The 12,878-nt window shown below is 45.9% G+C and overlaps 1 protein-coding gene across 1 annotated transcript; it reads left to right on the forward strand.

Annotated features, from left to right (window-relative positions):
- Window positions 1–7,432: 7,432 nt before the first annotated feature.
- On the forward strand, window positions 7,433–10,364 carry Bhlhe22 (basic helix-loop-helix family member e22). The gene has a single exon (XM_004842126.3). The coding sequence runs from the start codon at window positions 7,573–7,575 to the stop codon at window positions 8,683–8,685; it is 1,113 nt and encodes a 370-aa protein (XP_004842183.1). The 5' UTR covers window positions 7,433–7,572; the 3' UTR covers window positions 8,686–10,364.
- Window positions 10,365–12,878: the final 2,514 nt, after the last annotated feature.

Raw genomic sequence — 12,878 nt, forward strand, 5'->3', positions numbered from 1 at the left:
AAATTACAGAGCAATGCAATTGGGTTTGACATACGTAAAAATAATTCGTAAACCTTTTTTTGTACCAGGAATTGAACTCAGGACCTTGCGCTTGCCAGGCAGGCACAGAACCACTGAGCTAAATCCCTGACCTCTCACAAACTTTTTAAAAAAGAAGGGCAGACTCTATATTTATGAGACAAGTACTTTCCACACACTCTATGTACACTAAATGCATTCATTGCTCTCAACTTTTTTACTTGCTTCACTCCTTTCTGCTCTCTCTTTCTCTCTCTCTCTCTCATTCTTGAAAATATGGGAAGCAACTGAAGGTAGTAAAATCTTTAATTACATGGATTACAAAATAATCATTCTGAAAAAAATCTCATCTATGATTGCAGTGGAAGGTTTTGGTTTTTTTGTTTGTTTGTTGTTTTTCAGAAGCAGCTATAGCCCAGGAGGTTTTTTTAAGCAGTTTTGAGACTTACTTTAATGTTTCCATGCCACTCAATGCTAATGTCCATTCTCCACATGGGAAGGGTACTATGTTGGTCACACAACCTGGCTGGTCTATCAACAACAATATAGGATGGCTCCCTGGAGACACAGGGATGAGACATTTCTTCAGAGGATGTTATTTGTATGTCATGACACTATTGTCATGATTGCTTACCGCTGTGTAAAAACAACACAAATGTCTGTGTGTGCTTTTTTCCAAAGTGGACAATTTTAATCAGTAGTTTTCAGCCAAATACAATGACAGAAGAGCCAAGTTGAATGTTTCTTAAACATAAGTGAAAGTGATTATATGCAACAATACTGCTTTGCTAGAATAGATCAAATGACCTCATCAAAAATATTTGAGAAGGTGTCAAATTTATCCATGCTAAATTTCAAATTTTAACTGTGAAAAGCTCTCTAACTAACCATCTGTTTATCTGGTTCCTCCTATACATAATCAAATTTCTTTCAAACAGGAGCTCCTACACTGACAGAGTAAATGAGTCCAAATATTTGGCTTAATAGATCTTCACTTTAATTAATCAAATAAAATTAATCTTTTAACTGAAGTGACGTTTACATTTGTCTGTTTGATCTACAATATTTTTGAATGATATTCATAATATTTTGTACACTATAAAAATCATATCTACTTTTACTTGTATTTCAAGCAGCTGGTCTGTATCTATAATCATAGATGAGAAATGTTTTAATATGGATATCATCTCTAAATTGGTTTTGTTTTGAACAGGGTGTTGTATTTTTGTTTATTTGCTTTGTTTTTATTTTTGTTTTGCACAAGCTAAACTAGTGCTCTATCACTGAGCTATACCCTCAGCCCTGTAAGTTTATCTGCATTTCAATCTTATACAAGGGAGCAAAACTTAAAAAAATACTCATAATCTCAGAAACATTTAATTCATGAAAATGTTAAGCATCCATGGATTTATTATGTGCAACTAAATTTTTGGCAAATTACTTGCCCCCAGACTATATTTAAGGATCCAAAAGCCTAAATTAAATACTCTGTAAGATTAAAAGATGAGGACACTGTTAAGAAAATGAAGAGTTATTGAGAAAAAGGAACTAAGATTATTTACTAATGCTAACTAGTAAAGTGCAGTGAGGAAGTAGGAGAATTTATGTTTCAGTGAATCATTTCATATTGTTTTCCTTTCTGCTGTACATGGTAAATATCATCCACAAAAAAAACCCACTGAGAACTGCTTCTACTAAAAATTTTCATATTTAAAGAAAAATATTTGAATGATTAGGGTATTTGAATATTAGTTGAACACATGGCTATTTAATAGCCAATTCTTTAAAACGCTGACCTTACAGTATCTTTTGCATAAAATGAAAATCCAGATCTTCATTTGGAAGTTAATCTGTGACTTAGTTTATTCAGTAAAATTAGCAATATATTATAAATTAAAGAATCATATTTTATTATAAATCCCCAGCATAATAACTATATTTTATCTAAATATATAAAATCTATGTGTGTATAAATACACAAGTATCTATTTACAAATAATTCGCTTCCAGGACAACTTTTTTTTGGTACTGGGGACTGAACTCGGTCCTTCCGCTTTCGAAGCAGGCGGCGGAATCACTGAGCTAAATCCCGAGCCCCTACCAGGGCAACTTTTAAAGATCATAAATGTCCAGATAATGTTTTGTAATCATGATCAACCTATCATTGAAATAATCTTTGAAGTGTAAAGTAAAGAGCATTTCTCACACTTGAGTACAGTATTTCAAGTTCAGCATTTAAGTATTATCATCCACTTCGATATTCTCTTCATTGTCAGGAGATGGCGCTGTGGGTTTTAAATCACTGAGCTATAACTCCAAAGGCCAGGTCTGAATTTTTAGTTTGGTTCTTTTCCACATTTGTGCGCACCCGAAGAGCGCTAAAAGTGTTCACCTCTTTGTTCGAATAATTTTAACTTTTAATTACTTTTAGAATTTTTCAACATTCTATGAAGATAAAAATGCCAGGTGGGTGAAAAGTGTAACCCGAGTACTTTACATCAGCCCCTAAGAGTGTATGACCCAAGTACTGAAGGTGGAGTGGATTCTTCATGAACTCTTTCAGTAGTTTTCCACTATTTTTATCCGCCTGTCTCACATTGTTGTCTGAGGGTTCAGCAGTGAACAGCAGGTGCCAACTTAATTCACTTGCCAGGCAGATCACCTGGTCTTAAAAATAATCAAGAGTAGGGGAATCTAGGAGGGAGCCAGATGAGTCCTTTGCGCAGGGCTCTACAGCTATTTTGTTGGCGTTGGGATGAAAAGGTTGTTTCTCAGAAGCTGAGAGTTTCTCTTCAGTGTTTCTTCAAACTTAGTCTAACTTGTCACCAAAAAGTAGTGAAGGTCAACCTCTTTTCTTTAAAATAGATTAGGAAAAATCTTCTCGAAAGAACTTTCTATCAGTAAGTTCCCACTTTTGCATGGTGTAAATCCTTGGGATGCCAGGCACTTCGAGACGGAGCTCCTGGTGCACTTCCAGGACTGCCCCAGCTCCTGCCTGTCTGCTGGCCCTTGCATCTCCGCTCTCCGCTCTCCTCCTCCTGTGTCCCCACAGTTCTGGGACACACTTGGGTGCCAAGACTCTGCTGGGAGCTGTCTAGGACTTTAGCAGAGGCTAAGAAAATACTGGCACTGAAAATCGTGACCTGCGGACTGAATGGGGTGGAATCCTTGTCCCACCGAATAGATCCCGAGCTCCCAAACTCGTCAGGAATGCAGGATGGTGAGCCCCACAGCCAGACTCGACTCCTCAGGTTTTGAGAGGACCCGGATCCACCAGACAGTGCAGGGTGGGAGAGGACAGTTCAACTTCAAGGTCGTCGTGCTCCTGACTAGGGCTGGAGGGAGGCCAGGAGCGCCAGTGTCTGGAGCACAGTAGACGCTTCCTGGACGCTGCTGTTGCGGCCAGAGGAGACCTTTCCGCTAGACTCAAGCCAAGCTGAGAGGGAGGGAGGGGGGGGAGAATTTCTTTGGATCTCAAGGAATTTGCTTTTTTACAAGAGCACCCAAGTTAAAGTTGACCTTTTTTTCATCAAAATTTGTTTTTATTTTTAAAATGTTAAAACACGCAGACACAATTCTCCCCCTCAGGAAACACACAGAGCTACCCAAATCCAGGCTTTTAACTGTTTAATGTAGATAAGCAGTAAACTGCTTTATCAGAGCTAGGAAAATAACAAAGACACAGTCCTGGCTTTGCACTTCAAAGGTAGGTAGATTGTGTTCTTTTGTGATTTTATTGGATCTCTTATTTCAAAACTTAAATAAATATTAGGATAGTATCTAAGAAATTTTAATATAATCTTAAAATTACTTTGGTCTGAAAGGCAATGTTCTAATTTCAAGGTGGTCCTGCTTGCTGAATATTTTAAAATCCTTTCAAAGCCATTGGTGTGTTCCCTAGAGCAATAAAAAAAACTGCATTCATCTTTAGGCAACGTGCTCTGGTGTGTGTATATAATATATATATGTGTGTGTGTGTGTGTGTGTGTGTGTGTGTGTGTGTGTGTGTGTGCCCCTCACCTGCTTGGGGGTTTTCAGTACCCCTGTCTGAAACTGCACTGTCAGAATTTCCTTCCCGACGTTTCACTCTGAGGGGTCATCTGTGGGCCAGCTCAGGACAGTTGGCCAGTTGCCTGTAGGTGGTTTGCCACCCTCACACTGCCCTTGCAAAAAGGGGGCATTTTTTCTTTCCTTTTGCCACCTTTCCTACTTTCTGGTTACACCTGGAGCCCGGCCCTTGCCCGATTCTTGGCTGGAATAAGTTCCAGAGCACAGAGTTGCGGAGCTCCCGAGCCCGGGGGCGGGGGGTGGGGCTGACGTCAACCCCTTCTCCGGGACGGAAATCAGGCTGCCTGATTCCACCGAGTGGCTATTGGCTAAAGCTGAGGCCAGGACTTCGGGTTGGTGACGCTTAACCCGGTAACATCAGGCAGATGCATTCTCATTGCTCTGTGAGCTAACTGCAGTGTTAAGTTAACAACTTCACAGAAGCCATCGCCAAAAGTTTGTGAATGCGTACAGCTCAAAGACCATTCCCCGGCTGCTGTTACATGGACCGAGTTTAGAGCTTCTATAAATTCTCCCGTGGTTTCTCAAAGCAAAACTTCTAGCAACTGTTAAACAGTCACCTGTTCTGGGGAAACAGGGAGGATTCTCTTGACTCGCAAAAGAACGTAGTGTTTGGCTCCTACTGATTGAAATAAAGTTGCGTGAAAGTTTGTTCCATAAGTTTGGATGGATGGTGGGTCCGGGAAAGGAAGACATCCTCCTCCGGTGCTGAGAGTTATCTGTTTGATGGCTGGGGGGGGGGGGGGGGGATCCTGTGAAGTTCCGAAGTCTCTCTGGCCCGGGCGGCGCCTCCGGAACACCTGGCTTCGCCCCAGCTCTGCCACCCTGACCCTGCAAGGCGCAACACCACAAACACCAGCCGCTAAACCTGCGCTCCCACCAGGGCCAAGCGTGATGAATCCGGTGCCCTTCAAGTGCCCACTGCGGACCCGCAGGAGTCTAGGAGTTTGAGGAAAGTTTCAGCCTATAGGAAAGGCAGGCTGAATGGAGGATTAAGTCAGGCATCAGGGACAGGGGGCATGCAGTCATTCTGCCCAGAGCCACTACCATGCTAGCCGCCATTCTCCTTTAGCCCCAAGACTTTGCCAGGTTTGCATCATCAGGCACACATGACACACCTATATTGATAGAGAACCTTCATTTAGGATCCCAGTGAAAACAAAGCTGCTAACTGAAAAACAGTAACACTAGCCTTTCTTTAGCTTCCTAACAGCTGCTAGCAGCGGGGAGGGGAGGAGACAGGCAAGCAGTGAGGTGGGGGCCGCCTTGCACTCAAGTGGCCTTCAGGTCCCCAGAGAGATTCGCCTTCAGTTGCGGCTGCCTGGGTCCCAGGCAACAGAGCTTCCTACAGCCCGCCTGCTCTTCCTCAGTCTTCGGGATCCAATACACCCGAAGGAGCCGGAGCCTGTTAGGTGACCCACCACGACCGCTTAGCGCTTCGGTCCCCTGGAGACTGGATGTCAGGCAATTGTTTTGGCAAGATAGCCTGGGCTCCTTTTCATCTTTTCCAGGTGAAAATGCGTATATTTCGGGGTCGCCCTCACCCTTCCTTTATGAGATAAGGCGCCCAACTGCTCTGATATTACCATTCAAAAACAGGTTCTGTGGCGAACCTCATTTGTGAATCTATTACAGAGATTAATAGATTATTTCTCCTTTTTCAACTAATTCTCAGTGGGGAAATTTAACCATATGGTAAGGAGAGAATTAGAATTTCATCACATTAGAGGAAAATGTAATGAAAAGAGTCCAACACCTGGGGCCAACTCTGAAAGCCACAATTAAAAGGTTTTTAATGAAACCAGAGAAACCAAAAACTGCACAGCCTTCAGTAATTCTGCCACACAAGAAAGAATTGTTGGAGGTGTTGGGAAATATTGTTTTTACTTATGTCATAAAGATGTAAACCAGCTGCCAACTACCACGTGCTCCGAGAAAGACCGAACCCGGGATCCAGAGGGCCGCCTGTGCCATTTCCCACCCCGCGAGGAGCACGCGTTTTCACAGTTCGCCGCTTAACTGGCCCTCCAGGTACAAGCCATGCAGATCGGCAGGTCGCCGCCGCGTCCCCGAAAGGTTTCTGGCTGTGGAGGTTACTTTTTGTGCTAATGTGCACACATGCCCCCACTTGGTGTGTGCAAGGATTTGGCTTCTGCTGACGGCTTTTCTGACACACCTGCATTTTAATCTTCAAAGTTTGTTAAGCCAGTTTCTTCTTGTTTGGGAAATCGCGTTTTATCATCACTGTCACTGTAGCAGTTATTTGTATTGCACTGCAGAAGCACCCCCTACTCCCTTCCTAAAATTATTTTTAATAAATCAAATGGACTGCATAATCAACTTGGTCGTTTCACTTCTTTTTTTCTTTCATCCAGATAGGAATTGGGGGGGGGGGAGCCAGAGTGTTGGCGGGGGGCGAATGCTTTGCTGTCTTACTAGCTGAAAAGCTACTGTGAATTTTGGGTAAGATAGCTTGAACCTCACCTTGCACCCTAAAGTCTCCTCTCCAAAATCAGACCCTAGACCGTATAGGCAGGGGTAGAGTGTAATTCTTGCCCGGAAGGCTCATTTAGCACAAGCTGAGACAGCAGAGGCAAGGGAAGGGCAGTGGGGGGTGGGGTGCAGTGGGTGGGGGCGTCTGGTTTTCCCGGGACTCCCAGGCTTCGCAGCCGATCTACAATTTGCTGAAGGAGCAAAGAACATCCTCAGCTCTAAGTAGGGCTTTTAGTGTGCTCATTGATGAGTGAAAGTCGCCACACATGTCAAGCTAAAGGCAGTTGTTGGGTTACTAACAGGACCCAGCGCCTTGCAAACATATGCGCTAAGCTGTGTATACAGATGGCAGGCAGAATAATGGAGCAGGCGCCTTTTATAAAGCTCTAGCTGCTGCCTGTCTTCAGACCTGGGAAATGAAACTATTCAGACTCGCGGCCAGATAGCGCCTGCGATTGTTTGTTACCGTTTTAATCCTATTAATTAAAACGTTAACCTGATTGGGTAGAAAGCGCTGTCCCAACAGGCGAGTCTTCTTCATAATAACCTACTCAGAGATAATGATGTAAAAGACTCCCCCGTCTGTGGCGGCGGCTGGTTGATGGGTCCGGAAATCTCCTGAAGGTGAATCCAAGCAAGATAAACGGTGCGGAGAGGAGGCGCGGGGCTGGGCTCCGAGCGGCGGCGGCTGCACTCCCTCTGCGCCCACCCTCCCACCATGCGGGGCCGCAGCCCATGGTGAGCCCCAGCAGCCAGCACCGTCGGCTGGAGACGAAGAAGAAGAAGAAGAGGAGGCGGCGAGCGCGGGGGAAGGCGAAAAAGAAAAAGAAAGAAGGGGAGCGGGCTGCCGGCTGCAGCGGGACCGACGCGCGCCCCAGCCCCGGAGCCCGGCTCGCGTGCGTCTGCGGGGCCGCCTGATTCTCGAGCCCAGGCGGCGGCGGGCGCGGCCGCGGGTGAGGGTGCGGCGGACCCGGACCGCGCCGGCCCCAGACCATGGAGCGCGGGCTGCACCTCGGCGCGGCGGCCGCGGGCGAAGACGACCTCTTCCTGCACAAGAGCCTGAGCGCCTCCGCCGCCAAGCGCTTGGAGGCGGCTTTCCGCTCCACGCCCCCGGGCATGGACCTGACACTGGCGCCGCCGCCGCCGCCGCCGCCTCGGGAACGCCCGGCGTCGTCCTCCTCGTCGCCCCTGGGCTGCTTCGAGCCGGCGGACCCCGAGGGGGCAGGGCTTCTGCTGCCACCGCCTGGAGGTGGAGGCGGCGGCGGCGGCGGCGGCGCAGGAGGTGGTGGCGGGGTGAGTGTCCCCGGGCTGCTTGTGGGCTCAGCCGGCGTTGGCGGCGACCCTAGTCTGAGCAGCCTGCCGGCCGGGGCCGCCCTGTGCCTCAAGTACGGCGAGAGCGCGAGCCGAGCCTCGGTGGCCGAGAGCAGCGGCGGCGAGCAGAGCCCCGACGACGACAGCGACGGTCGTTGCGAGTTGGTGCTGCGGGCCGGGAGCGCCGACCCGAGGGCCTCCCCGGGAGCGGGAGGCGGCGGCGCCAAAGCGGCTGAGGGCTGCTCCAACGCCCACCTGCACGGCGGCGCCAGCGGTCCCCCGGGGGGCCCCGGCGGCGGCAGCGGGGGTAGCGGTGGCGGCGGCGGCGGCGGCAGCGGCGGGGGCAGCAGCAAGAAATCCAAAGAGCAAAAGGCACTGCGGCTCAATATCAACGCTCGGGAGCGCCGGCGGATGCACGACCTGAACGACGCGCTGGACGAGCTGCGCGCAGTCATTCCCTACGCGCACAGCCCCTCCGTGCGGAAGCTCTCCAAGATCGCCACGCTGCTGCTCGCCAAGAACTACATCCTCATGCAAGCACAGGCCCTGGAGGAGATGCGGCGCCTCGTCGCCTACCTCAACCAGGGCCAGGCCATCTCCGCAGCCTCCCTGCCCAGCTCGGCGGCGGCGGCGGCCGCAGCCGCAGCCCTGCACCCGGCGCTCGGCGCCTACGAGCAGGCAGCCGGCTACCCGTTCAGCGCCGGGCTGCCCCCCGCCGCCTCCTGCCCAGAAAAGTGCGCCCTGTTCAACAGCGTCTCCTCCAGCCTCTGCAAACAGTGCACGGAGAAGCCTTAAACACACCCCGAAAAGCACGAGACCGGCCCAAAAGCTACAGGAAAGCGAAAAGCTGCTCCCCGCCCCTTTTATTTTGGTTCTCTCGGAGTTGTGAAGCACTTGTAGAGCAAACAAAAGCAGAGGCAAGAACCGCGAAGTATCAGAGACAAGCAGGACTTTTAGCCTGGACATCCCCAGAATCTCGGTCTTTGGGGTGGGGAGGGAGGGAGGAGGGAGGTGGAGTTGGGATCGAGTATGGTTGTCTGCTTTTCTCAGAAAAATGGCAACTTTGGTGGCAGCCTAGATGGCGAGGACGCGGAGTTTTCCTTAAAGGTGAAAAAAAGTTGAGAAGCAGTGCTTGGTTATTAAGCTTGGAGAGTATTGAATGGCAAAATACTAATCCTACTAACAACTGTGAATTTGGCTAGTACAGAGGGGGAGAGGAGTCCAGGGCAGGGAGGCAGGTGGGAAGGAATATTCATTCAGACAAATCAGAAAGGGCACTTGAAAATAAATTTTGATTCTGAGCCAGGAGCAAACTTGAAATGAGGACTTATTTAAATGCGGGGGGTGGGGGGAGAGACATGTTGCTATGAAAGACTTGTATTTTTTATTGTCTCTGAACTTTAATCCCGTGGAAATGCTCAAAGTTTTGGCGAGAGTGATATGAAAAACTGTGGCTGAAAGAATTGCATTTAAAAATATTTATGTGCACCTTGTTACTTTCAACTCTGCAATGATGTATTAACAATTCATGATATTTATTTGTTATTCTTCAATGACCCTTCCATATCAGCAGTATTTATCATGTGTTAAGGTCATGGGTCTTCTGTGCAGATTTTTTTTAATGCCTCTAAAATTCTGTTTTATAGATTAACTTATACTGTGTGCCAAGTGTTTAAAGGTTTATTTGCCAACAAGTATGAAGAGAAATATTGATGTATCTGAGCTGCTTAGGTTTATGAAAGGTCACCTGGAAATTTTCAGTTGCATCATCCCTGTATTTAAATTGAGCTTTAATAAATTGCTTTAGTCCAAAAATTACAGGAAAGGTGTATTCTTAATTGATGAATTAATTGATCTCTTTTTTGAAAGGGGACTGATTTGCATTCCAAAAGGGAAAAAACATCACAGCAATAGCTCCTATATAAGTAAGAACATGCTTAGCAAATATTTTTTCCAGGGTGTGCTATGCATTTTTAAAAGGTCTAATTTAATTGCTTTTAATATATATGTACTATATAAGTTATTTTAACTGTGGAGAATTATTTAAGTTGAAAGGATGGTTTGATTTGCCTATGGTGTGAAATCCTTTTGTTATTTTTCTAAAAAATTTAAAAAAGAAATAAAATAAAAGTGAGGAAGAGCAAGAAGCTATTTACCCAAAGTGAGCTTTCAGTTTTAGTTTGCATGGCTATTTGCCTGCCTTTCCATCCTATGAAAATCAAGAAAATCTTTTTTAAAAATGGTAGTCCTGCTATTTTCCGCTCCTTGCAGATAATACAAATTCAGTTTGTCAGGTTGGATGGTGAGTTGGGAGGTCTGGTGGATCTGTTGGTGGGCTTTGGATGTGTAAAAGAATGATCTATCTATATATCTATATTAAATAGGTCAATCAGACAATGACAGCTATGTATGACCATTTGTATGTGTATCTATGTCAGAAAGAATCTTTATTAAAGTATTTTGATCAAACATTTTATTATGCTGTGCTTTGTGGAAGCAGTAATCTCTTTTCTGTGTTACTCTTTGCTTGAAAGGTAACAAAAAGGAAAGGAGTTTCAGAGAAGGTGGAACTAAAGTTTTGTGAGGGCTGCATAACTAAGAGTAGCCCTAGTTTACTTGTTTACTTGTTAAAAGGACAGTAGCTGAGCCTGGCCATGGAAAGAGTGGTGAATGGGGTCCGTGATGGGACCCAGAAGAGGTCCAGAGTTCCTGGCTGTTGGCATGAACGTAGAAGGCCATGCTGTCCTTCTCAAATTCTTTTCCATCTGTATGGCATCAGTATCCATTCAAGAGGCCACTAAAGTGGCTAAAGTTTCTTAAAGTTCTTAAGCAAAATTCCTAACTCCAAATGGTTGAAGGCCAAGAAAAAGAGATGGATTTGAATTTTCTGATCACTGATTTAATTAAGTCACTTTTTGTGACAAAAGAATCAAATGGGTTGAATTATATACTATTGTAAATAATAGCTATAGAGATTTCCAGAGCTTGCCATAAATGCTACTTGTTAATGAAATTTTTAGATATTTGGATTGAGTTGGGCATGGATTCTACTAAAGAAGGATATACATGCTTGTATTTGGACATTTATATTGCCTTCAATTATAGAAGGTGTAATCTGTATTGTAGTGGAGGTAGAAGTGATAGTGGTGACCACAGTGGTGATATAGTGGTAAAGAAGTTACAGTGATTCCTCTGTACCCAGTGGGCTAAATGCATTTTTGTATGTGTAGCCTCAGCTTATAAAGATATCCCTAAATGCCATCAAACTTAGTGGGGGGTGAGGGAGGATATTTTCTGCTCCACTTGCCATCAAAGAATATTAATCAGAACCTGTAACTTTTCAGAAAACATAACAGCAAAGGGCCTTGAAGCTGGAGCCCTCCCAGTCTGGGAGTCAGGGTAGAGAGTGGAAAGAGACCAGGGCAGCCCCCAGGCAGGAGGAGACCTGTCTCTCAGCATTTACTAGACAAAGCCTGGGTGCGTCTAATTATGATTATTAAAACAATTTCCATGACGATGTCTAATATTATGTTAATTTGAAAACAACTGTGTATGAAAACTGTCGACTATAATACCTAAATTCATTTAATGAAACACATCGTTAAGGCAATTAAACCTCCTGGATGTGATTAAGAAACATAATTACGACACTGTTCTGAGCCATAATTGGGTGTCTTTAATCAAGGGGTAAAGTGATCAGCAACACAGCCATTAGTTTGTATTGTTCTGGCCCTGCTGTCCATCATTCTGATTAGGAATTAACCATAGCCACCACCAGTCTGGGGTTTTTTTTCTCTTTTGCATATTAACATTGTAGGGGACACATTTGCTGCAAGATTTACTGCTTAATATTTCTCATTGTTAAGGAGACTTCTTTGAAATACTTCCCCTAAAACCTCTGTACAGTTCAAAGACCATTAGAAATTGAACAGAATAACAAATTTTGAACTTCAGAAAAGAAAATAACCTCCTCTCTCCCTTTAATCAATAGGCCTCCAGGTCTTAGTCCAAAGAGACTGGAAGTGGGTGAGGGTGTGGACGGGAAGTGGAAGTGAGGATAAATTGAAATGTCAGATGAATAAGTATAACTATGAAAGGTAGCAAGGTTAATGATATTTATTTTCATTTCAAAAATTTCAGACAAGTCAGCCTTCTTTCCAGACCCAAGAGATGGCCATAATATAGTTGGAGGAATAACCCTGGGTCATCTGGAAGAACAGGGGAGGGATCTTTGGATTTATTTGTGTGGCCCTCTCTGCCCTAACTCCAACCTTTCCAAAGTTCTTCAATAGCAGTTTTTGGAAAGACAACTCTTTCCCTTCCTGACAACCCCTGCCCCAGGGCCACTTTTCTTCTGAGTTTCTGCCTAGTCCAGGAGAGTTGGCCCAAACACAAATGGCCCCAGACTTACATCCCGCATGAAGCACCCAAGTAAGAATGGTGACTGAGCTCTTGGCGGTTCAGTGTACTTTTGCTCAAGTGCCCTTGACCCCACAAGACAGCACAGGCCTCTAAGACAGCAGCTTGTGCCAGAGTATAAAGGGTAACCTGATGCCTTCCCTGGCAGGCACTGTATCTTGGGGCATTTGGGGTGCTGCTGCCAGGTGCACCGCTTAGGGGCTGATGTGCTGCTCAGGTTGCTTGGGGAACTGGGACCCAGGGTTCCACTTGGCCTTTAGTCCCACTTTGGTCCTTTCCTCAACTTGAGGCTGGGCATCAGCTGAAGCTTTCAGCTTTTCATTTCCCACTATGGTACCAGTAAATGATCACCTCCGCTACCCTCCCTTACCCCTCCTTCCCTTTCCTGGTGGTGCATAAGCCTGAGTTCTGCAGTGCGCTCTCAGCAGTGCAACTGGGTAACTAACTCCTCCAAGCCTCCAAATTACACTGACATCTTTCTCCCTCCAGTCTTCCCTACTAACCATCCTCACAGTCAACAGTTCACCAGGGAGGACAGAGGCTCACCGAATTTCCTTTTCCACTCACTT

Source organism: Heterocephalus glaber, unplaced genomic scaffold (assembly GCF_053883595.1).
Source record: "Heterocephalus glaber isolate CG9 unplaced genomic scaffold, H.glaber_assembly_v1.0 deba00001553, whole genome shotgun sequence".
NCBI lineage: Eukaryota > Metazoa > Chordata > Mammalia > Rodentia > Bathyergidae > Heterocephalus > Heterocephalus glaber.

Excerpts from the sequence above, each read along its gene's own strand:
- Bhlhe22 (XM_004842126.3), top strand. The coding sequence starts at position 7,573 with ATGGAGCGCGGGCTGCACCTCGGCGCGGCGGCCGCGGGCGAAGACGAC.